Source organism: Taeniopygia guttata, chromosome 4 (assembly GCF_048771995.1).
Source record: "Taeniopygia guttata chromosome 4, bTaeGut7.mat, whole genome shotgun sequence".
NCBI lineage: Eukaryota > Metazoa > Chordata > Aves > Passeriformes > Estrildidae > Taeniopygia > Taeniopygia guttata.
In genome coordinates, this window is record NC_133028.1 from 49,099,759 (window position 1) to 49,125,420 (window position 25,662).

Sequence of the window (25,662 nt, forward strand, 5' to 3'; positions counted from 1 at the left end):
CATGGAATGAAAATTCATTGAAACAGTAACTGTATTTTACTATCAGCCTATAATGTTACACCAATTAATTATGTACCTGATAAATGAGAAAGTAAGTGCAGCATATCCAAACTGATGCAGATAGAAACTTTTTGAATTGATAGTGTTTAATGTAGTGTGAATATAAATTTTGTTGTTAATGTTCATTTGGAGTGGGAAACCATACAGAATAATCTTTGGACTGAGTTTGTACATACTGAAGAGCATTCAGTTATCTGAAGGAAGGTATATGAAGAGCATTCACAGACTCTTTTATTTTTGCCAATAGACGTTGCACTCTAAATCACTGTTATACTACTTTGTCATCTATAAATAAACTGGCAAATGCAAGGCTCAGCTTCAAATTTCCTTCAGTGCTAGTACCACTTGAAATCAGTGGTTCCTGTTTCAGTGCTGCTTGTTCCTCTGATGTAAATCAAAGAAAAATCCTCACAGTGAAGCCATCAGAAACATAATTTAATTTTTATTAAGATGACAAAAACATTTCTCCTTTGTCTCCCTATGTCCAATTTCTATTTTTATAATAAAATGGTATTTTGTAGGCAGTTAAATTGGAAAAAATATACTGCTATAAGTAAAGGTTGTGTAGTGGATCAAAATACCCATCATAACAAGTGGAAAAAGCTGCTCAGAAACATTTCTCAGGAATTACAAGGGCAGTCCTGTGAACTTGAATCTTGTGAAGGGGCTCATGTCTTCCCTTAAAACTTCCTCAACAGAGATAAATTTCTGAGGAGTCCACAAACAACCAGTGTTTATCAAACTTTCTGATTGTACTAGCAGTTAATTTGTTGAAGATCAGGACATTAGTTTCAAATAACTTAAAAATTTCTTTACGTTTGAAACATTTCTGGTGTGTTGTGCAGTTCTGGAGCTTGCTGCCCTGAGAGTTTAGGTACGATGTTGACAGGCTGAGATAGACCAATTCTTAAGCAATAAATTTGATGCCTGAACTGATCTCTGGAAATAGTGAGTAGAAAATGTTTTGTTGTTCTCCAACTGGCAATTTTAGAATACAAAGGAAGTTGAAGAGCACTGAGTAAATTAAGGAGCACTGTCTTCTTATGGGAGAAAAAATTGCTGTCATATTACTTTGTTATTATAAATTAATGAGTGTACAGATGCCATGACTTGATGGCATTTCTGTGAAATCAGTAATATTGGAAAGTATGTGAATTCCTTCTGGATTTTTTTTTTTTTTAATGTGAACACAGCTGCTTTTAATGTTAATCCTGCACACATATAAACCGTGCTTTACCTTCCCTGTGTTCATAGTTTAAATCCATAAGTATGTTGATCCTGGAGATCTTCATTAAAAATTGAATTTCCTGCTTTACTGTGCTGGGGATTTTTTTGTTATTGGTTGATGAAAGAATGTTCATACCTCTTTGCATGTGTTGTTTAATAGTAAGAGCTCCAGTACCAAAAGAGGGCCTGCGCAGGCATAACAAAATAGGATGGCAAAATTAACAGATTCAGTGCTAATGCTTGTAAGGGAGTAAACCTGATTATATAATAACTAGTGTGCTTTTAATTTTTTTTTCCTGTATCAAGAAGGATGAAGGTAGTGGTCTTAGGAGTGTGGAGTGGATATGGAACCTCTTCTGTGGCCTCTTGGTGGGACAGTGCTGCAAGTTCTTTCTTAGTGATATGATGCTGCAACATGACATGGAGACTTATAGCAGAGTTATTGGCTGGTGGATGTCTTTGCCTTTATGAATGGAAATATAATGCTGGATCTCTTTTGCCCCCACCTAATGAAAGATAAAGCATTGATTCAACTGCCTGGGAAATCTTCCAGATCTGAGGTTCATAGGACTTTAGAATTGGAAAAGAAAGGTGGCAGAACCATAGCTTTAGAAGTAGTTGCAGTTCTTTTCAAACGATAAACTGACCATAGTAGTGTATGCATGCAAAATTGCCCCTTTAATTAATTTGCAAATCAGGCTATTCATCAGAATATAAGTATATGGGTTCTATATAACAAAGACATTTCAAGTCTATACATGCAAACCTGGAACGTATGAAGTCTCTAAGGTATTCCTCTCCAGGCAAAATACTAATTGGATTAACTATATGTAACATTGTCATTTTCTAGTAGGCGCTCTGAGATTTGGCCACAATAAATTAAACCTCAATGTTAACTTTGATTTTGAGCATCTTCCTCCCTCTGCTTTTACCTACTGATTTTAAGCTTCTCTTTTGGAACTACTTCAATTGACAAGGTTAGTTTTGAGTGCTGGGCTTTTCAGCTTTCCATCTTTGGTGGGGGGTTTTGTTTTGTTTTTCCTGGATACGTTTCAGCCTCTGTTGCTAAGTATAAAAGGAATAGGCTGCTCTGTGCAAAGTGCCTAGAATACCTATAAAGTATCTATTTTTGAGACCAATTCAGACTTTTGCAACTTATGGGATTGCAGAGCTTTGCATTGTTATTTCTGTCCTGTTCACTGATTTTCACACTGCTTTTCTGACTTGTGACAAATTCAGGGACATGCAGGTCCTTGCAGAAAGCATTCTAAACTTTCTAGTTTCTCTGTAATGGGCCCAGTGTATTTACCTGTTCACACATGTCTGCATATCTAAAGAAAAAAAAAGGTCTAGTTTCTTTGTGCTTTAAGTGAAAGTAAAAAAAGTTAAATCCATTTAAAAATCTGTAAGTCTTGTTCAACTTCAGGTTTTTGCAGTTGGAGCAAATGGGGGCGGGCGATAATTGGTAGAGCTGTACAGTTATGTAACTAAAAGCTTTTCTGCTGCAAGTTAGGAGAGCAGATTGCCTGGCCATCAAATTGCGACACGTGTTTTTAATCTTCCCACAGTGTCCATGCAGAGGAGTACAGTCAAGAAATGTGTATTGGTTTGGTAGATTAATGTGTTCAAATAAAGATGTTACCAAAAAATTTCCTCTGGGGTAGGAACATTTTTTTTAAGAGAAACAGTGGTGGTGTCATATCACTTGGGGATTTAAATACTACTTATTTTGCATAATTAATGGCAGATATTATTCTTAGGTTGAAATTGTAATTGTTGATGGCTTTTAATATGGAAGTTGTCATCTAAAATTCACAGTGGGGAATCAACTAGTAAAAAGATTATACAGTGTATCACAGTGGTGATAAGATAAAATATGCTATTTTATTGGGAAAATATCATGTTACTGTCACAGAAGAATGTTCAGCTAGCCAGGAATCATGAATTGTCACCAATTTCAAATAGATATTCATGAAAGCAGTGACTGAGATATCAGTGGGTTTTTCTGTACCCGGAGGGGGTGGGTGGTTGGGATGGGTTTCTTTCCGGATTTTGTATTTAATTTTTCTTTATTGAATGATACTATATGGATCTTAGTGTATACATTCAGGGAAAAGTGACACAAGTATAAAAACTATAATGTGAACTTGACTGAGATGAAAGACAATATGAACACTTTGCACTGGGAGTTTGTTTGGTTTGGTGTTGCAGCTGTTGTATATAGTCCTTTTGTATCTATATGGAGTTGTGACTTCGGCTTCTCCATGGCATGCTGACAAATGATGTGAGGTTTGCTTTATTGCAGTGGAACAAAGCCATTACCTGAAAGAGAACATCTGAATTTTTCTTAACTGGGCAGCCGCTGCACGATAAGGCCTATCTTGGATTCTTGGTTTTCTTCAGTTTCTTCAAAATCACCCTTAGAGTGTGAAAATCAGATTTTTTTTTTTGATTGGGCCGCTGAAAGGCCAGTTTAAACTGACCTCAGTACCAATCAGGGCTATTAACATCACCTTGGTTAAGGATCATTGCCATAATCTCTGGGTTTGACCCTAAATGGGATGTGTGTGGGGGAAGTTCTCTTTTGAGTAGAAGAAACAAAGCAGGTTTTGACACTGCACTCTTAGGCATCTATGATGTTCTCCAAAAGCATTGCCTGCCTTCCTGCAGATGCTTGAAATCACCCACTAAGGAGTTTAAAGTTTCACAAGAGATCAGAGCCAAACTTTTGCCCTGAAGGCACAGACAGAGGCATCCCCGCCTAGCCCAGGCTGCGTGTCACTTGTGCTTGGTCTGTCATGTTTATTTGGCTGCTCTTTCTAGGGAACCCGCCTCTTAAATTGACTTCATTGCAATGAAAGTGAACAAATCATAATTATAGGAGATTAAACAAAGGGGTGGAGGCTGAAGTGTGAAACACAATGTCCTCTTGTGTAAGGTATGGTTGGGGAAAGCAAACAGGGTGTTTTTCTGTTCTGACAGCAGTGTCATTTTAACCAGGCATACACAGGACAGGTGTGCTTTGCATTTTATGGAAAGCCCATTGCTGTTCCTTTAGGTTTAAGACTAGGAAGAATGGAGGAATAATTTTTAAAAAAGAGTAACCTTTCTTAAACATATTCTTTTTTTTCTTTGATTTGTCTTACTGCTGTTGACAGTATTGTGTGCTCTGGTGGCAGTACCAGGAATGGACAGATATATATGAAAATAATTATAGACCAGATTTACTGATGGCTCTCCTTTAGTTAGTTACTTGGTAGCCTTTTGCACACACATATATGGATGTACATCAGCTTCTGCTGAGCAGCTGCCAGTGCTCAGCCGCTCTTTAACTGGTGAATGATGCACAAAATTGTTATTAACACATCTTGCAACACAGGGACTTTGGATTGTGTGTACCTAAGATGATTTTTGCATGGTGAATCTAAATATTGCTCCTCTTCTGTTCTAGTTTGTGGAGACATCCATGGTCAGTTCTTTGACTTGATGAAACTGTTTGAAGTGGGAGGTTCTCCTGCCAACACGCGGTACCTCTTCCTGGGGGACTACGTGGACAGAGGGTACTTCAGCATTGAAGTAAGTTTCTAATTTCTGGGTTTGGGTGCAAAACTGCTTGCAGCATATTTTGTATATTTACCATCATATCTTAACTAGCTCAGGAATACTGAGGCTCTTCACAAATACCATGTTAATATTGCTGGTGTCTTTATAGAGGTTGCTTGGAATGCAGCAAAATCCCACTATATCTGTGCCAGAAAGCTGACACTGAATGGTGCTAACTAGTGGCCATCTAAATATTGCACAAAAGGCAGCATGCTCTGCAGCTTGCACAAGTTAAATAGCCTGAGTAGATGTGATCAATTACAAGAGACATAACAGAAAAACCTAACCCGTGACCCGTAGTTTAGATTGACTTTTAGGTTTATTTGATCTGAGTTTCCTGGATGTGAAATTTTAGGAGAATGAAGAATTAGATGAGAGGTAAATGGGACAAAAAGCCATCACAGAGCATGCTGTGCTGGAGAGAATGAGTAAGTTCTTCTTAGATACGGCATGCAGGATTGCATGATCTCTGGCTTTTGATGCAGCACCTGAATCCATAGAGAAGTGATGCACAAGTGCCCTGTTGGTGGTGCTGAGACCTGGTGTAGTCTCCAGGTGTGACATAGAATATGCAGGTCAAATGGCCTCTTTAGCTGGCTTGTAAAAGAAACAGTGTCCTATCCAACCTGGCAGCTTTGACTAGAAGGAAGTCAAATACCCAGCCCAAATCCTGTGTTCCAGTGCTTGTAAAACAAGGTAGATGTTTTCTTCTAGCCTTTGTTATTGCTTGATTTTACAAACTGTCAAGATGAAGTGCACAACTATTGAATAAAACCTGATGTGGATTTGTTTGTCTAGGTTATAGCTGATCTAGTCATTGAACAGTCAGTCAATCAGAAACCCTTGCTGAACTCTTGATCTACAGCTTGACTGTTTCTGTGAGAAGTTCTAGCCTTCAGGGGATGGTGGGAGAAAACTAACTCCTATTAGAAGGAGTGAGCTATTAGAAGTCTCCCTCCTATTAGAAGGAGGGAGACTTAACTCCCTCTGAGTCAGGGCAGAATGCATTACCTGCTGGAAGCAATATAGATCCTGTGATACATGTCTGTGTGTCTGACTAGATCGGATGGTGGCACATGAGAACACATCCATTGCTCTTTCATTCTACATCCCACATCAAAAGTACACTGTTGCCATATTGGTATGGCCAAGCAGCTGAGTTGTTTATGTGTGTGGGAAACAGATCAGTGTATTATCTTGCCAGTGTTATGTTTAAAGTAAGAAGTTTCTGAAAAATTAGATTCAATAAAACTACTTTTGCTTTATTACTTCATTTTAAAGCTTCATTTTAAGTGAGCTGTAAATTAAATCACTGCTGTGGATTACCATGCTGGATTGCTTGGGGAGGGTTGGGAAGGAGGAGCAGGAAGACCTTCACAGACTTAAACCATTGTGCAGCTCTGTCTTGAGCTACCATTTTTAAGTTGTAATACCCTCATTCATATCTCCTGCAGTTTTTGATTGAGACAAGATGTGTCTGGAAGAGGAAAGTTTTTTCTTCACTTCTATATACATAGGCTTTTAATAAAAGAAACAGAACAGCTTTCAAGTGCTTCTCTGACAGTTTACCAAAATCTGTTCCAGGGCTATTACCAATTAAAGAAATAGCAAGCCATATGAAACAAAGAAAACAGGCTATGTATAGGCAATAATCTCCTTAAAATCTCTCATTTAGCAACCTGTGCATGCATACTTAGCAAATTGTATTCTGAATTCAGTTTTTCCATTCAGGAGCATTGCTTTCTCACTGGAAGCAGTATTAGCTTCTGCCAGTGCCAAGGAAATATCTCAGCTGTCACTTATATTATTTCTTTTGTACATTAGGTTCTCAAATCACTACTTTTTTTTTGGTCACATAACTGATTTTCCCCACCTGTCACTTTGATTAAAGAATATTTTCAAAAGGAAAGGCAAGTTTTTGTTTCATAAGTGTATTTGGATGTAGAGCTGTGCATTCAGGCATGAACTCAGCGCAATAAGTAGTGACAGGGAAAGGAAAATTGTGAAGAATGCAACTTGGCATTTAGAGAGGGAAGATGATTCTGGTGGAGAAGGGGACCTAAGTACATAGATCAGGCACCAACTTTTGTCAGTACTTTGTGCTGGGGAAGTCATGCTGGTAAACAGCCCTAGCCTGAGTTCATATTTCTACCATACCAATCACATACTGATCTTTCTTCCATCCATCTGCTGGCTCCCCTATCTGCTATGGAGACAGGAGACTATTGCAGTTTTGGGGTCTTTCCAAAAGAATTATGTGGCTGGTCCAAGGTACTAATCATGAGTAATACAAGCTTTAAAAACATTCCCTTTGATTGCTGTGTGATCTCTAGTGTAAAAGTGACACCATTGAGCTTAGACCGTGCTGAGTTCTGATAGTGGGCGAGATAATCCTTCTCTGTGGGCTGCAAAGCATTTGGGATTCTTCTGGATGAAAGGTACTACATAATGCAAGCTATTATCATTAAGAACAGAGAAAGAAATTGCATAAGGTAGGTGGAAGGCATTTGATAATTCATAGGGAAAAAGAAAAGTATTTGTATAAGGCACTCAGCAGAAATGTTGGTCCTTGCTCTACGAAACTTTTGATCCAAGGGCTCAATTCTTCATGTGCATGCTCCATTTTTACTGGTGGTAGCTTCACTGCTTGAAGAGGGGCGTGTGTTTTGTGGTTTTTATATTAGCTCTAAGTGATGAGTCAAAGGATGAGAGACTGACAGAAGCTGCAACAGGTAAAATTAAAAAATGTCAAGTTGTAGGTAGAATAAGACAAGGTTTCTTAGCACAGACGGAATCTTTGTTCCATATCTGCATTCTCTTTTCAATTTGACCTTTTAGCAGAGCCTGGGCATTTCTTCACTTAAAATAATAAATTTCTGCAATTTAATACAGTGCATTTGTTTTATTGGCTATATAACTGATAATATTCCCCTCTTGTGCTTGTGCAGTGTTTGAGGGGATTGACTCCAGAGTAGAAGAAACCCCTTAGTTTTCACTTTGAAATAAGTTTTATGGTCATGGAGAGTAGAAACCCAAATGATCAAAACAGAGGGCTATTTTTAAATGTAAAGAATAGTTAGAGTCTAAGTGGTTCTGCAGGAATAGGTTGTAAGGGAGAATGACTAATCTCTCTACCTGGGTCTGAAAACTCTTTTTTGAAAAGCAGACAAATGCTGTGCAGTGTACAGGGAGGAGTGTACATATAGACTGTTTTTCATCACAGTCTTAGGAAAATTACAGAGTAAAAACCAACTATAGTGCATTGATAATAATAATAATATGTAAACCAAGTGTTGGAATTACTTTCTTGCTTAATTCCATGTAACAGTATACCATCTTATATGTCGCTTGACCATTATAAGGTATGTAGTGATCATTTTTGGCAGAGGAAAGAGTGAAAATATGGAGAATTGAACCAGTTTTCAAAATTAACAGAAGTGGAGTTGTGTTTTAAGGTTCAGAACATGCATACATTTCCCTTCCTGAATGCACAGACTGACTTTGCAGAAGGTGAAACTGGTGGTAGGGTATTTCCAGCAGGAACAAAGTGAGGTGTTTGGAGTCTGGAATTTGACCACTGGACCTTACATGAATTAAAAAAAAGCATCTGGCGCTTGAGATGCTTCTGAACTTGATGAACTGTTGGAAATTAAATGATCTCTCCCAAAAAAAGAGTTACACTTAAACAAATTTGTGTTCGTAAACAGTGGGTGAAGTTAATGCCAGTGAAGTTGTGTGTTTATTATCTCTCAAGTCTCTGTGAACTTTTTAGGACTTCATTGGAAGAATAAACATCTTTCAGCATTGTGTGTTACTGTAGTGTGTTAATGTTTTCCAGTAAACAGCATGATTTAAAATAATTTGGGCTGATCGGGAATACTTCACCAGTTAAGTCAATAGTTTTTTTCAGTTCTCTTAAAGCAAAGAAAATCCTAGGACTTTAATTATCCTGAATTTCCTTGCCTTTTTCTTCTGTAGACCAGTAGCAAATATCTTTCTTCATAGCAACAATTTGCATCTTGTGAGATCTCGTTTTTGTATGGCATTACTCCTCAGAGCTGTGAATATTCAACAACTCAGCAAAATTAAGATTATTTTTCTATGTATTAGATTCCCAGACTGGAACATGTATTTGTGTTAGGGCCATCCTTGCAAGCTGACTGGTCCTGTGCCAGCTGTTCCCAGTGTGAGTCCCTAGCATGCCAAGAACCCCTTTTGGCTGCAGGGGGAGAACATGTGATGGTACCATTTCCCCTGCACTGATGCCATCTCTCTGTGGGACCCATCTTCTCAGAGAACAGCTGGAGCCCAGACACAGAATCCTGAAAAGGAGAGTTAGGAGCCATCTCTGTCTGGAATGTACTAGCTATAAGAATTATAGGAACATTTACAAAAAAGAATTTCTTAGTCACTTTTTGGTTGAAAAAGAGGTACTTAGTTTTGGATTTTTTTAAACTTTTCAAATACTCTTTTTAAAGGCTGAAATGGGAGTAATGTAGTCTGAACATTAGCAAACAGTATATTGCAATTGTGCTGAAATCCTACTTGTAGTAGAAGACAATATGACCTTTTCTTTATTTGCAGTAGCGTTTATAATTTTCTTTGTGCTCAAGGGATAGTAGTTCAGAAATGGCAGTAAGTTGCATCTCGTGAGTGTTCTGGTTACAGCTGCAATGTATCTTTATTTGTCTCTGAAATCATGCTGTAATAAATATTCATCTCAGTAGCGTGAATGCAGCTATGGGTTTAAAAAGGTACATGGTTTCCATTGGGATGGGTATTCCATTTTAGGAAGCTGTATCTGCACTAGATGTTGTGGTGGTATCATGATTTCAGTGCACCTACAGTCACGCAATTTTTATATTTAGGTGAGGTGTGTGTTAGAGTCTGCAGGAGCTATGCCAGTTCCACAGGTCACAGAGCATCAGTAGAGACCTTAGCAATGTGTGGCTCAAATGATCCTTTCAAGTATGAATTACCTCACACTTACACTTTATTTCATCTGCTAAGGAGTGCCCAGTGCTGTCAGTCATTTGGAGGGGGGAGTTCATCTTTTGTGGCCCCTGCAAAAAAGCCACTCAACTGGCAGTGAGCTGTATCGCTCTCTTTCTGGCATTACCAGTGCTGGAGCACGCAGAAGTGAGCACTGTGATGCTGTGGTTGTACTCAAGTGGCCATGGTGATGATTTTTCAATATCACATAACTTGAGTTGCATAGAAGAGCTATGGGGCCTTTGGTTTTCCTTTCCAGGATGGGCTGAAATGTGGAATTGTGCAAATGCTCCAATTCAGCATGCAACACTGGAGTTAAATCCCAAGTCTGTTTTGAAAATGTGGGCCTTTGGCTTACACAGTGCTTAATTGCACAGACCTTTTCTTTCCTAAAGCTGAGGCTGCCAGAACCTCAGCAGGAAAGCAGCACTCTGGGAGCTGGAAGGTGAAGAGATTTCCTCTTTGTTAAAAACTTAACATATCTGCTATTTCTAAACAAGTAAGAGGGGTTTGAGTGTCCTCAGTTAAGAACTGTAACTTCTTAGATACATATATATGTAAAATATGGGGTTTTTTGATAGGTTGAAATGAAACAGGTAAAAATACCTTACAGATGTCTAGATCGCAAGGTCCCCACTGTACATTTTGCATAGAATTACAGCAGAGCTGATGTTTAGTATGTTCTTAATGAAAATGTTGAAGGAAGAAATGTATTTTAAAATTTTACAATGGGGAAGCAGTATTATGAAATACTTAAAGACTTTAAGCTCAGATTTTCAGCAGGAGCAATTTATCATAAATATTTTGATTTTAGTAAGAATTACAACATGTGAAGCACAGGTAGGAAAAAATCAAAACCAGAATGTTTGCTCATGATTTGTTGTCTGTACGTAAGGTTTTTTGTATGTAAATGACTGCAAGCTGAAAAGCTATGAAAATCATTGTCCTTGTATTTGCTCTTTAGTTTGCATGGGAAAAAAATCCTCTAATTAGTTTTTACTTACTATTACAACATTACTTCACTGAGCTACTGAAAAGGGAGAAAATTAAAGGAATAATCTAAACAAAATAAACCTTTGATATAGTACTGCTGAAAACAACACAAAATGTTCATTTGTGTTCGAAAACACTATTCATAAGTGGGCTTATGTTGCTTGAATAGTGGCAGAGAAATAGAACTTTCTAGATTGTATTCTCTGTTGTCTTCGCTCTGGTTCTTGTGACTACTTCAAAGGAATCATAGAAAAGAAAGAAAAAAATAAATTTATGATAAGCAAATATAGAGCAATCAACCTGTAAACAAGTACCTAATGCCAAAAAGTCAAAGATGTTCTGTAAATTCTTGGAGGAATGAAGGAGTCATCAAAGAGAGAGAGAACTGCTCTGATGGTGCAGACAAGTTCAGGTTTCTTGCCCCATTGGAGTGAAACCCTCAAACCCAAGTCTGCTGGAGTTTACAGAGACAGAAGACTTTATCCACCCACGTGCTTTGTGGTTCTTTTGAGCCACAACAGATGATTCCTGTGACCTGACACCATAATTCCATGCTGGATTACATTAGCATGATTTCGCTGGCATTCTGACATCTCTCTTCCTGCAGTGGCAATAGCGCCAGGGAGGCAGAAGAATTGGCATGAGCTGGGAGGCCTCCCATGTGTTTCCAAGGGGGAGAATTAGTTTTACAATTCCTCGAGTATACTGCCTGTATTTTTGCTGTTTTCCTCTGTCTGTAGTCCCTCTGAGTAGAAGAACAGAAATTGCAGATAAAGGACAGAGAGGGCATTCAGATATTTACATGTAATAAATTCAAGGCAAGGAGTAATAGTATAGAACTCCTGCTGCTCTGTGATTACCCATGAATAGTGTGAGCACGAACTTCAAAATGTTGACTCTCTTCATATTTTCCTGTTTTTCTTATAAGTTGACTGTGTAGCAAACAAGGGAGCTGAAATCTACATGTTGAGATGATTAAAGTTATTATTCAGCTGTTTTTCAAGACACTGAATTGTAGAAAGGAGTTCCCATTGTAGTGCAGAGGTATTGCATTGCAGCAGTGCTGATGTTCTAATCTGAAATCATAGAGTACATTCTGAATTTCCAATTTATTGATTATTAAGCTAAATGAAAGGATTCTTTTTCCAATGGAACAAAGGAGACTGTTAGGAAGTAGTTGTAAATAAAAGTTTCTTTTTTTTGTCACCTTTTGTTTCTTGTGCAGCATTTCTACAGTTCATGGTTAATGGTTCATGGTTTTCATGGTTATAAGAAAAGAAAAGTTGGAGAAAAAACCATTAAGACATTGTTCCTAGCTTTTAGTTTTTGAGAGGACATTGTAGTCTATACAGTGTACTTGCAGGCAGTGGACTTCTCTCATGGGATGAGTGGGTCTCATTGCCATCAACCTTCTTGGAGCTGTGAGTTTGTTTTCAAAACAAATATTTTTAATTGGGTGGTTTAGGGAGGTCTGAGCAGAGCTTAGCCTCTCCATGTTTTTTTTTTTTTTTAATGTTTAAAAACATGTTTAGAAGAACTGTCATCTCAAATGGAAATCTTTAGCAAAGTGAAAAGGCATTATAAAAGCTTCGTAGTATCTTCATTTAGTGCAAGAGCTTTGTGGATCTTTTTACCCCAGTTGTATGTAGGGAACAATGTTAAGTGAAAAATTAACAAGCTTTCATGTAAAACTTGTGTAATTCTGGAAGCTGAGGTATTTCCTGAAGTGTGAGTTAAATTGTTCTGAGGCAAATTTTCCTTAAGCCAGGAAATGCAGGTCTTCCGGTGGAATTGTTTCCACAGGAGGTTTCTGCTTCACCTTGCAGGTGGAGAGGGATGCACAGCAGTCGCTGGGTGAGAGCTGGGGCTGCTGGAGGCAGGGCATGGCTGACCAGGGAGGTGCCACTCAGCAAAAAGTCTAAAACTGACAATATACCCACAAGAGTTTCAGCCAGTTCAGGCTGAAGTGCAGAGAAGTGTTTGAATGTAGTATATGAAAAATGAAGTGAATCAGTTGAAAATAAATGCTTTGCACAGATTAATTCTACTTTTTCTGCTAGTTTTTTGTGATGGAGGGGAATGTAAATTGTTCTGTCATTAATTATGAATTCTAATTTTCTTTTTTGTTCTGATTTGCAGTGTGTGCTGTACTTGTGGGCCTTGAAAATCCTTTACCCCAAAACACTGTTTTTACTTCGTGGGAATCATGAATGTAGACATTTAACAGAGTATTTCACATTTAAGCAAGAATGTAAGTCTGTCTTACCTTTCTTAACTCCTTTTTCAGCAACTTAATTTGTTATTTTGCAAATATTTGATACTGGTTCACTGTTAGTAAATTTTCACGTACTTTTCATGTTAACAGCCATTAATTTTAAATGGTAGTCCCTGTTCCCTGAGGGGGCAGTCACTTCTCAGTGGTGTGGAATAGAAGGGCTTAGACCCCCCTTCATCTGCGTGTGGGAGCATCCTGGGGCTGCTGTGGGTCCATCTGGATGTTCTCAGTAAGTGAGTACTGCTGCTGATGCTTCTTGCAGCGGCTGAGGGTTGTCTGCCCCATGCAGCAGCCTGGCAGGCAAAATCTGCTGGCACACCAGCCCTGGCACCTATGACAAGTTCCTGACTGCTAGTTAAGGAGGACCTCATCTCAGTGGGTCTCATCTTATGGAGCAGGAGAAAAATGCAAGGAATTTTTATTTTGTTTATCCTTTAGGTTTAGCATTTTCCCATTTATCCTGTGTGTAGGCTTAAATTTTTCAAGATGCTCTTTTGATATGAATTCCTTTCTGTGTTGCAAGAAAGGATGCAGTGACACATAAAAGCTTATTAGATGTAGACCTTTGCCTGCACAATGAAGCTTTTTTTTTCCCTGTGACACTGTGAGATGAAACTATTGCCATAAGTCTGTGTTTTCTTTTTACACTGGGGATAAAGGAAATGTTAATTGGCTTGAAGGCTTCATGGTTTACTGAGTTCAATATGCATATTGGTAAATTAACATTTCAGCTTCATTATACCACCTCGTTCATTTCATAATGGCATTTCTGTAGATAATTAATAATAAGGGACTGGGCTAAAGTTCTGACTATTTCATAGAGAGTATATTGAGTGATAATGATGATAACCATTCAGCAGATGTTTTTAAGCTTGCTCTACAGACTTAATAGTGTATAGAAATGATAGACTGTAATGGTATATTCAGTTGTTTATTTACAGTTTTTCAGAGAACATATGAAAAAAATTTATTAATTTCACCTCAGAACAGGAAGAATTTTTCCAGCAGTGGATTCCTGAGGATATTTTTTATATTAAGCAAAAGTTTGGGTAGAGTCCTCAATACCAGATAGAACAGTGAGAGGAAAAAGTTTGAGATATTAAGCACAATCCTTTTTCCTCTTAAATATTGATGACACTTTCTGTTGCCGTCTTAATTTTTAAAAGGTAAAATCAAATATTCAGAACGTGTATATGATGCCTGCATGGATGCCTTCGACTGCCTTCCCTTGGCTGCTCTGATGAACCAACAATTCCTGTGTGTACATGGTGGCTTGTCTCCGGAGATCAACACCTTAGATGACATCAGAAAAGTAAGTCTTTGAGGTATTACCTGTTAGCACAATGTAAGCCCCATCTGACAACTCCTTGTGCCTTGTTAAGTGTTCTGTGCTTTCTTGGAGAAGATCCAAAGGAGCTCTAGAAGACTTCACAGTATACAAAGATGTAACAAAAGAGGCTCATATGATTACAATGAGTATAGTTGGTATTTTTTTAAATAGTCAGGAGCTTAATTCTCAATAGGTCCCATCATATTTTTAACAGTTCTGCATTTGAGTGCCCAGTAGATGGTCTAATTGAGGCTTAATAAATTCATGCTTGTTGTACCCTTATGTTCTGAAAAGTTTCTCATAAATCTCATGAAGTTCAGAGAACAATGTGAAACAGCTTCTTCACATAATCTAGTGTTACTGCATGTTATCAAGGATCATTTTTTATTCACATGTTTTGTAGAAGAGATCTCAGTTGATAGGTGTTTCTAAGAGATATTTAAACTATTCATTCTTAGTGTTCTCAGAAAAAAAAAACTTCTTTTTTGCTCTTTGAGACTTGCAAGCATGGATATCTATTTCTGAGCTTTCAAGTTAGTAAAAGGTAATTTATATTCTGAGTTAATTTGTAGTCTACTAAGAAATTAATATAATTTTTAAAAAAACCAAATTGAGCCAGTAATTATATGTTTTGGTTTAAAAGTAATTAGCTTAAGATATTAACTGCACTTTAAAAAATTACTGAATGCAAAGTTTTGTTTCTGAGGTAAAGGTTCACTATCTCAGTAAACAAAAATACTCTGTGTAAAAATTAGCTGGCTCTGCAACAGCATAATGGCAGAGTAAAGTTGTTTAGCTCTCAGATTCTAGATTAGGTTCATTAACACCTTCCCTTCCCCCTGCCCAACCCAGCAGGTTTATTTATCTTTGGCAATCAGCAGAAATAGGGTTTGCATATTTATGAATTTTTGTTTAATTTAAATGATTTGTAATTACATGAGCATTAATTGGAGGGGCTGAAATAAGAAGTGTAGATGTGCTGTGAATATGTCAAGATGAGAAGGCAAAGGTAAAAATGTAGAGGTCTCTTATTAAAATTTGAGTGTTGAAAACTTACAAAACCAATTTCTTCTCTTTGAAATTTTTTTTTTTTTTTGGGGACAAGGTATCTACTAGATACTGAATAATTGCTTGATCTTGCTGGTCAAAATGGAGAATATTTCAGACTGCAAGCCTTATTCATACACTATCTTAACAGGGCTGTTGTTATATGAAAGAATTATTGAGATAACACATGATGTTTTTATATTAAAGAGTTCTTGCAGGAGAATGCTGATTTTTATTTCACTATTTTGCTATGCTTCATCTTATTTGCATTATGATTCTATGTAATTTGAAGTTTTAAATACCCATAGGAAGACCAAAATGAGAAGTTTTTAGCTTCTTAATTAGGGTTGAGGTTACAGGAGCAACAGGAATGTCATGCCAAGGTGCTGTAATGCAGAGATATTTTCTTGATATTTAGATAAAATTTTTTGTGAAAATGTACATAAATCTAAATGGGAACTTGCTTTGAAATAACTACTATATTTTCTTGAGGTGCCCCACTTACATAAATTGGATGTTCTAAGGTTTGAAAAATCATTAAATACAGAAATATTATAGTCTCCCTTTTCCACTGGAATGCTTGCAAAAACCAGTAGAAAGGCAAAAAAAGGCAAACAAAAATTCCTGTAAAATGAGAATCCACTGTATCTCTTAATTTTCAGTTCTGTCTGTTCCTTGTATCCCCATCAATGTTTGCAAGGAATGTTTTGCTGGTACTCGAACTCCATTGCTTTAAAGATGAAGAATGGATTGCTATGAGTCTCTTGTTTGCCTGCTCATGGAGTGAAAAATAGTAATTTTTCTTCAATGTTTCTGTGATACATAGTTGAAAGAAGTTAGTATTTCTTTGTCTCCTATTTTTCTTAGTTAGATCGATTCAAGGAACCACCTGCATATGGACCTATGTGTGACATCCTGTGGTCAGACCCGTTGGAGGACTTTGGAAATGAGAAGACTCAGGAACACTTTACTCACAACACAGTCAGGGGGTGCTCGTACTTCTACAGGTGATTATTGCTACTTTGAATAGATTTCTGGTGGTGGACTGGTTCTGGTTTTGCAGGATAAATGTTTGCTTGAATTTTGTGGCACTACTTAGGTAATTAGACCTTTTTTTCCACAGGCTAGCCTTGTTTTCAGAAAAGTTCATGCTTGCTTTATTTGAATGTCTTCTGTTATGCTGCGCTTGGGAAACTCTAAATCACTTAATTTTATTCACCAAAACCTGTGTCGTTTGCCTCTGTTCTTGTAAGTTAGAGAATGAATGTCTCCCTTTTAAAAAGGGGTTCATAACTGCATTTCTAGTGTGAAAGTTAAAACTTAATTTCTAGTGAAAGATGGCAGCACTGGAAAACTGAATACCTATGGTTCTGCAGGGCAAATAAAAATTGTGATTTCCCCCACAGAGGTACTTTTTTTCCTCTCAGCTTGATCAAACTTTTTCTTTTGTTTGTAAGTAATTCTTCTTAAGAAATTCAGTATTTGAAGAGCCTTTGTTAAATGGCATTTAGTAATATCTGAAATGCAGACAAGTGCCTGTAATATTCTTGCAGAAACATAATATATACCTTGCTCTGACAGTGTAGGGATTTTAAGGAGTCTGAGCTTTTTTCTTTTTTATTATGGTAGTTAAGAACAACATACAAGGACACCAGAGTAGCAAAACTAGCAGGAGAGGAGGTTAAATGGCAAAATGAGCAATGTATTCAGTGAAATATTAATTTAAAAATCCATTTTTGTTGAGGAGAAATGTGAAGATGTTATTGAAATGTTAAGAGGTTGTTGAACTTTTTGAAGTGAAGCAGTTCTGCTTCAGCCCATGCTAGTTACACACAAATCTAAGTTTTCTCAGCAAACTCAGCAGAAGGGAGGAATCCAGCTCTTTCACTTGCCTTAGCTACAGTCAGTGTAAAAGGTGAGGTTTTCTATTTAGTAACATGTCAAAAGTAATTCAGTGGCATCCACCAGCAACCACAGAGCTGCTGGAATCAACCTCCTTATTGGTAACCTTATCAGGAAGGTGGCAGATGGTTTGATGTTCAAGCAATGAGATTTCTGTCTCCCTTCTGGGAGCGCGGTTGCTGCCACGTGGGGCCAGCGAAGAACGGAGAGGTTGGCTCCCGCCTCCAGCGGGCAAGTCCGGCAGCCACGCTCGGGTCTGTGACATCTGGGAGCTGCTCAGTGGATGTGTTTGGGCTCATCGTGGAAGGGATAGCACACTGCTGCAAACCATTGATCAGTGCAGAAATGGGCTATGACTGAGGAAGTGAATTCACTGCTTATCCTCTCAGCAGCAGCAAATGCTGGAGCATACTTGAGACTCCCAGGAACTACACACACAGGGAATAATGGTGATTTCCCCTCATGAATGGTCTGGCAGGCATGGCTTGTGCTTATGTACAGAGCTGCTTATGTACTGGAAAAGTTCTAGATTTTAGGTTGGGGTTTTTTTTTCAGAGGTCTACTCCACACAGTTGCCATAAAATTTCCTTAATATGTATATCAGTTTCCTACAGTATCAGACTTAGTCTGTGTCCTGACGCACATTCAGAAAAGTGCATTTTCTGGAGAATAGGAACTATTCAGAAGATAGCTAATTATCAGGTCGTGTGAGGGACATATAATTGCTTGATGATTCAGTCAGAAGGCTAGCTTGGAATCACATTATCCGAGTTTATATAAAGGCAAGCATTCCTTTTAAAAGAAGTATCTAGTTGCCTTGGAAGATGACTAATTGCTTGCCTAATAATAATACCTGATAGGAAAGGTATCCATCAGTGTGGAATGTCTAATTTTCCTTGCCTTTTCTAGTTACTTCCTGAGTAAAGGAGCAAATTTCCCTCAACATGCAGCTTGGCTTGTAAAGGAAGGACTGAATTACTCAGTCCTTCTTCAAGAATGTGTCTTAATAGAATGACTGTGTTTATTCTTCACTGAATAAAATTTCTTAAGTTTCTTCAGTCATTTCCAGAACAGGAAGTTAAAAGATAGCAATGAGAATTTTGAATGAAGGTCAGGAAGATTTCAGTCATGCCTGCGAATCAGTGAAAGAATTTCTAGCTGATTAAGGTCTCCTAATCAATTTCAGGAAATATCTGTAATAAATAACTTTTATTTATCAGAGATGTTCTTTATAATGACAAGTTGCAAGCTACTTTGCTCTGACTTAAAGTTATTTCCTAATACAAAAACGCTGTGAGGAAAATAACAGTAATGTGGCTTTCTAACTGGGCATGCACCATGTTAACTGGACCTTCCATCTCAGAAGGGCAAGAAATCCTCTGCATTCAGCCAAAACCTATTTGCGAAATGTTGGGCCATTTCTATGAAAAAGTATAAAGACTGTAGCTGACAGTAGTCTGACAAGCTTCTCACTGCATTTCTTACATGATCACTCTCATACAGCCTACTGAATTTCAAACTGATCCAGTATTCAAGAAACGTCCCTTTATGTAAGAGTTCTTGAAACGGCTTTGGCTAGTTGTAAAATGTTGGATCTTGGAACCATAGGCACAACCTGTCATTTAGAGATGTAAAGAATAGTCTGATTTTTCAGAAGTGCTCAGAGTGAACACTTAGTGCACACCTTTAGCATCTAGCAGCGTTTTGTAGTGTGGATTGTCAAAATAGCACAATGCCAAAGTGAAACGTTAACTGTAGAATATAAGGAATTATTTAAATTATATTAAAGTTTCTGTACCTTAAAGAGAGCAAAAAATTATAGGGATCGGATTTCATTTTACCTATCTGAAGTTTAAAATTGTATGTCCTTTGCAGTCATGATCATGTTTGATGCAATTTTGTGAAAAAGTGGAAATTATTAATGGAATGCTGGTGGTTTAAATTGTTCTTTTATCATGAGTTAAGCTTTTCTTTCATCCATACCCAAAATAATGTTGTGTTCAGAGTATATTATAAACAGGAGGGAAGTCGCTTGTCCCAGAGTGATGTTAGACCCATAGGCACACAATTTTTTTGGCTGATCCAGCCAGTAAAGAAGTTTTCCTGTTTACCAGATTCTTTAGTTCTTGCCTTGAATTTTTCTAGCAAATATTTATGTGCACTTAGCAATTGGTACTAATCTTGCCAATGACCCTTCGCACTTCTTTCATAAGCTAGTGGTACAGTAACTCTCAGGCAATTTTGTAAGAAACAGGTTGGACACCAGGAAGAACTTCTTCACTGAAGGAGTGGTCAGGCATTGGAATGACTGCCCAGGGAGGTGGTGGAGTCACTTTCCCTGGAGGTGTTCAAGAAACATTTTCTGGCCTTGAGTAGTGGTGAAATGATTCAACCTACAGATACTCTGGGGTAGAGTAATAATTTTGGCTCCAGAAGCACATTATTTCAGTGGTGCACTTGACATGCAAATTAAGTTTGTCAGCATGCAAAGATTAAAGAAATATCTGCTGAAAGCCTTTGAAGACTGTAGTGTGTTTTCAGCTCAGGGTGGGAGGCACAGTTGTATGAATTTTTTTTTTTTTTTTTTTTTTTTTTTTAGTAATAGCATTTTAAACCACTTCTTTTGCCCATGTTTCTACTCTTCTTTCTCCCAGACCAGAAGCTTTTTGTCTGCCCAGATGTACTGGTAGAATTGCTTGTGTGCTCCATCAGGCCTGGGAAAGCATCCAGTTTTCAAAGAATGACTCTGCAAAAAAATATGTGTTTATTTGTTCTAATGCAGTTCCCTGTTCCACTTCCCAGTGCAGCTCTGCAGACAGCACAGCTAAGAACAAGCAAAAGTGGGTGGAAAGAGATGTTCTGAGAGTTGCTGAGGACAGGACAGCAACAAAGCATTTGCCTTTGGAGACTCAAGTGCGAGGCCAATGGATTTTGCAGAAAACCTATTTTATATGTGCACGTAAAGTTATGGAAGTTTTGGACTAAATTTGAATGTTCTCTTTTGAAAGAAGTGCTTATGCCTCTTTTTTAATGGCATGATGAGGGACATGAAAAAAATTATGTTAATTCCATCTATTTTTTCCAGTTATTGGTGGAAAAACAATTTGAAAACATTTGCCATTTTGGTTCATGTTAGCAAAGTATTACTTCTCTTTTAAAACTGCCAGAAGTAATCAGATATCTTGCAAAAGAGACCTCAGAACTAGTAAAGTATGCATGAGGCATGTTAATGAAAGAAGATGCCCAAGTAGGGAATATCACAGTCACGTACTCCATGGGGAATAACATCTCTCTAGCTGAGCAGAGGGGTGTTTTGTTTTCTCTGTGAGTCACCGCTCCTCCGTGATTCAGCATGACACATGAAGGCAGGAGGCTGGATCTCTCTGGAAAAGCCTGTTGCGTGGGGGATTTCTGTTTGTTTGTTTTCCCTCTTGGCCAACTGCTTTATTTCTGGCTCATCTGAGTTACAGTCTGGGCTCTGCAAAGCAGGGCAAGGAGGAGAGTGTTTCTGGAAGGGTAGCACTCTGAAAAACTAGTAGGGAATTTGAGAGCAAGTCAGTAATTTTAATAAAAAAAGCTTAGAAAAAAGATTTCCAAGCAGAAGTAATTTCTGTAAACGTTTGTTTCTGATGACTTCTGCCATAATGTCTGTTTTGTTGGCTCTTTGTAGGATTTATTTTTACCTGCTTTTTAGGATTTTTATTTTTGTGTTAAGGAATATTGTTTAATCTAAAGCAAACAGATACTAAGGAAATGCTGGATAGCATGTGTAATAGCTGCAAATGATGCAGCTACTCCCCAGCCTCTGCTTCAACAAGTAGCTCAAGAAAATGCCTGCAAATTGCTTTGCCTTTTTCAAAATAAAATATCCAGATAGACTGCTCATGGGTTGTAGTGGTCTGGGCAATAGGGCAGTTGGCATGTTGAAGGTCCCATGCTATTCACAAGAAAAGAAGGCAGGCAGATTCTTTTTTTGTAAATTTGCATGGAGCACTGTGTAACACCTCTGCCTTTCTAGGTGTGGGCCCTGTAGAATTGGCCAAATTCTGCTAGCAGAACTTTTATTTTCCACAAATTTATGAGGAACGAGATAATTAAGCAATAAAAAACCCCACCACTTTTGTACTTGAAATGGAAATAAGAACTTATCATATCTATTTAGGAGCGTTTTTTACCACTTCATTGTATCTTCTTTAAAAGCAGTACTTAACACTGGATGAAAAGAATACTATGGACAAAAAAAATGTAATAGCCTAGACATTTTGAGCAGCTGCACTGATAATGAACATAATCAAACTGTCTATCAGATTTTCGTGATAGACCCCAGTTTTCAGAAGTTAATGTAAAAATTTCTAACCAAAATGTACCATAAGTCTGCATTTAGTCACAATTAATTATGAAAAGAAATGTATGCAAATCAGTTCTCATTTGCCAGTGGTTTGAATGGCAGCCTGTCAGCATTTGAGATTATTGCAGTTGCCAAAACGTTACCCCACGTAATTTGGGAACTGAAATTGTTTTATAATGGCAATCTTTTTAGACAATTCCAAATACCAGACCTGCATCTGAGAATACATGCTAGGTGGCTCAAGTCCAGAAACAGCAGTATAGCATTCCACTGGGTTTGTAGCTTCTAGCTGCAAATGACATTTCAGCTTCAAAATACTCAGGAAGGTTTGGAAGCAAGTAGTATGATTTCTCTTGGATAAACTAAAGGAAGATGATGTATTAGATTGGGGGACCAGGGTATGTAAGTTTTCATCTTTTTTATGCATGTAATTAGAAACAGATGGGGTTGTTAATTGAGTGCAAGTGGGCTCTTAAGGTGGTCCATGAGATCATGCCTAGGACAGCAGTTTTTTATATAATGTATAGTTGAGGGTTTGTTGTTTTTGTTTTTTTTTTTTTTTAATCTTGCTCAGTATGTTTAGCACAGATGTATGAAGTGAGCAAATTTTTGGGGTTTCAAAAGTCACAGGGTTTTAAGTTGCCAAGGGGAAAGATACTTTGTTTATCAAGGACATAAAGTTCAGGAAGATAAACATCTCAAATTTGAAGATTGATTTGCCTTTCTTCTTTCTGTCTCTTTCCCTCTCTTCCCACTTAACCACCTTTTCTGGTGTCCACGAGCAGACACTGTATACAGAAGTCAGCGGGTGAAGTTGTCTGTTACAAGCAACTGCTGTATTACGTTTTGCTTTTTTGGACCACATTAAATCTTAGATTAATAAAAGAAAGTACCTTTTTTTTCTGACAAGCCATTGGCTGATTGTTGTTATGTAATGAATTGCAGTTTCTAGCATTCCTTTCCAAGCAGTTATGGAATGAGATTAAAAAAGATAGTGCTGGTGATGTTGTCTCTACTGAAATCTGTCTGCAGAGCAGGCGCTGATTTAATGAATGATGTATGTTTTATGATACATTTTTTGAAAGCTAGAGCTCTGTGTGCTGCTTCTGATAATGCCATAACAGATGCTATTACTTTTTTTTTTCTAACAGTTACCCTGCTGTATGTGAATTCCTACAGCACAATAACTTGTTATCCATACTCCGAGCTCATGAAGCCCAGGATGCTGGGTAAGTATGTGGAGAGGGTGCAATAATAATAATTATGTATAATGGCCTACCATTCCCCATCAGAGCGCAAAAAGGAAGAGCAGATGAGTGAGAATGAGCTGGAAAATAGAAGTTGTAACAGTTCTCACTTTTGACTAATGCTACAAAAATACACACTGGAATTACAATGTCTTCTACATTCTTATTAGTTAGGAGACTTAATGAATCTTTATATATGCCACTTACTTAGCCTTAGTGATTTTAACTGATATAAAATGACCAAAATTTTTTGATTTCAAACAATGACAAACATGGAAAGAAAAACAAATTCAGTACAGAAAAAGGATTGCAAATGTGCCAGAGTATTTTGATCTACTTGGTTGCCATGATTCCAGAGAAGTGATTAGGCTCACAAAGGCCAGAACTGCTTTTGTGGGCCTAATTTTTTAGGACTTTTGCCATCTTTTAGGACTTTCTCAGCCACCTGAAACTTTTGGGCCTACTTGTTTTATACTTCACAATGAAATAAAAATTGGGGAACTCAAGAGGCGCATAATTTTTTCTGCAGGAGTATCATTAATGAATTCAAGAAGTCTAAGCCATTGTATGCAAAAACAGTCCAGGTCAAGCATCAGGTGGTGTTGATGGTTCCCCATGAAACTATTGTCATTATAAAAGTAGAATTTTTTCTGCTGCTTTAAAAATTACTTTAAAAATTCATCTTATTTGAAATGTACTATACTTGTGAGATATTAATAAAGGATTGGAATTTGAATAGCTTTGAATATCATGCATAAATTAATATTACTGTGTTTGTTTGGCGGTAGAAAATTTACCCAACTTGAACAGCAATAAAAGATAAATAAGTGGCATTGTAGGAATAAGGTCAATATTCACCATGCATATAAAAACCTATTCTGAATGTCTGAATTGTCATGACTTCAAAATGGTAATGCAATTAAAAGCAAGCTATTACTGTGCCATAAATACCTAGCATAAAATACACAAGGGTAATGGAATTTCATTTTTCTATTATTGCTTTCTAGTAAAGGGTGAAAAAGAAAATTTTGGGAAAGAGATTGCATTGAAACTGTACAACAATTTCAGTGCAACTTTTGTGGATGTTTGCTTAAATTCTTAGGTTTCTTGTAGCTGAGGACTAAAGAGCAGTGTTTGGTGTATTTGTGTACTCTTTGCTTTCTTTCCAATTAATTGCAAGTTTAATGCTTGATTATTTTTTGGTCCAATAAACCTTTTGTTTTTCATGAGGCACTAAGGTTAGGTAATGAAAACATGCAGACATTAATAAATTGGCTGACAGAGCGGGTAAGATTAGACACAGCACTGAAAGTATCGTATGCCCCGTTTCCCCTTCCCTTCTGAAGGCAGGATCTTTCCAAGGCATCTGCTGGTGCTTGCTTCACCCACAGTCCCACAGAGGGAAAGTCTGGAATGTCCTGGGCACTGAGCAAATTCACAAAACCCACCTCTGACTCACTGAATTTTAGACACAGACAGAACTTTCAAGCATGGATCCCTGGGCATGTCTAAGAGTTATAATGAGAAAATCTGCAGGAAATACTTACTTCCTGTGGCTTTTAAATAGCTCATGTGAGTGTTTTTCAGTCTTGGCATTTGTTAACAGCCAGAGCATTAATGTACAAGGCATTTTTTGCACTGTATGTGGTCAGTGACAAATATACATTCAGCGCTGGGTAATAATTAGTATCTTCTCTCTCTTCGTAGGTATCGTATGTACAGGAAAAGCCAAACAACAGGCTTCCCTTCGCTAATCACAATTTTTTCAGCACCAAACTATCTAGATGTATACAATAACAAAGGTAAGAGTTTAATTCCTATTAATGTACACTAGACTGTACTTCTGTTTACTCAAATATGTTGGTGTCTTTTCATTCCTTTATTTATCAGTTCATTCCCATTTTCTTCCTCTTTTATTAGTTCATGCCCATTCCACTTATTATATAATACAAACCTAATTAAATTTGTTACAGGCAGATGTATGCCTCTGAATGCTACTGTGTATTTTAATATGCCTTAGGATATTTCTGTATTTTGACTGCAAGTTATTAAGTAAATGTTACACAGGAAGCAAAACTTAAAACAGCTCTATTAATGAAGAAGTATATTAAGAAATGCTCTGGGTGAGATGTTTAGAGCTTAGTGTTCCTTATAATTAATTATCTGTTCCTTGCTTCTTTCCAACGAAATTGTTGCAGTTTGTATGTGCAAACTGTCTAGCCAGTTAAACTTTGACAGGTCATGAGTGGATAAAGCATGGTATGGATGCCTTTTACATTTTGGGGTTTTTAATCATTGACCACTTGAAATGTAGAAAATTAAATATAAATATCAAAAAAAAAAGTTACTACAGAAATAAGACTCACTGGTCCCTGTATATAGGCTCCACTGAATACAAGTCTTTGCAGCTTCTCTGAATTTATTAATTTATTGTATTCCTGGAAATTTCTAATGAATTGGAAAAAAGAATCATGTTTCTAAAAATATTTTTTTCTAATAAACCTGTCCTCCTGTATCTTGAAATGAGCAGTATTGTTTACTTTCTCCTAGTCCCCATAATGATAAAATTATTTGTGTTTCTCTGTGAAAAAAGTAAAATAATTCTTTCTCAGTTATATTCTTGAAAGTTGCTCCCTGG

General features: G+C 37.4%; 1 protein-coding gene across 3 annotated transcripts in view; it reads left to right on the forward strand.

The window, feature by feature from the left end:
* PPP3CA (protein phosphatase 3 catalytic subunit alpha) overlaps nt 1-25,662 on the forward strand; it is a 172,289-nt gene that overhangs the window by 117,533 nt on the left and 29,094 nt on the right. For all 3 annotated transcript variants that reach the window (XM_072928555.1, XM_002193110.7, XM_030271676.4), the window contains exons 3-8: nt 4,739-4,863; nt 13,015-13,126; nt 14,317-14,462; nt 16,395-16,534; nt 22,929-23,006; nt 24,732-24,826. In XM_072928555.1, coding sequence (XP_072784656.1) covers nt 4,739-4,863; nt 13,015-13,126; nt 14,317-14,462; nt 16,395-16,534; nt 22,929-23,006; nt 24,732-24,826 — 696 coding nt within the window. The remainder of the gene's footprint in view (nt 1-4,738; nt 4,864-13,014; nt 13,127-14,316; nt 14,463-16,394; nt 16,535-22,928; nt 23,007-24,731; nt 24,827-25,662) is intronic.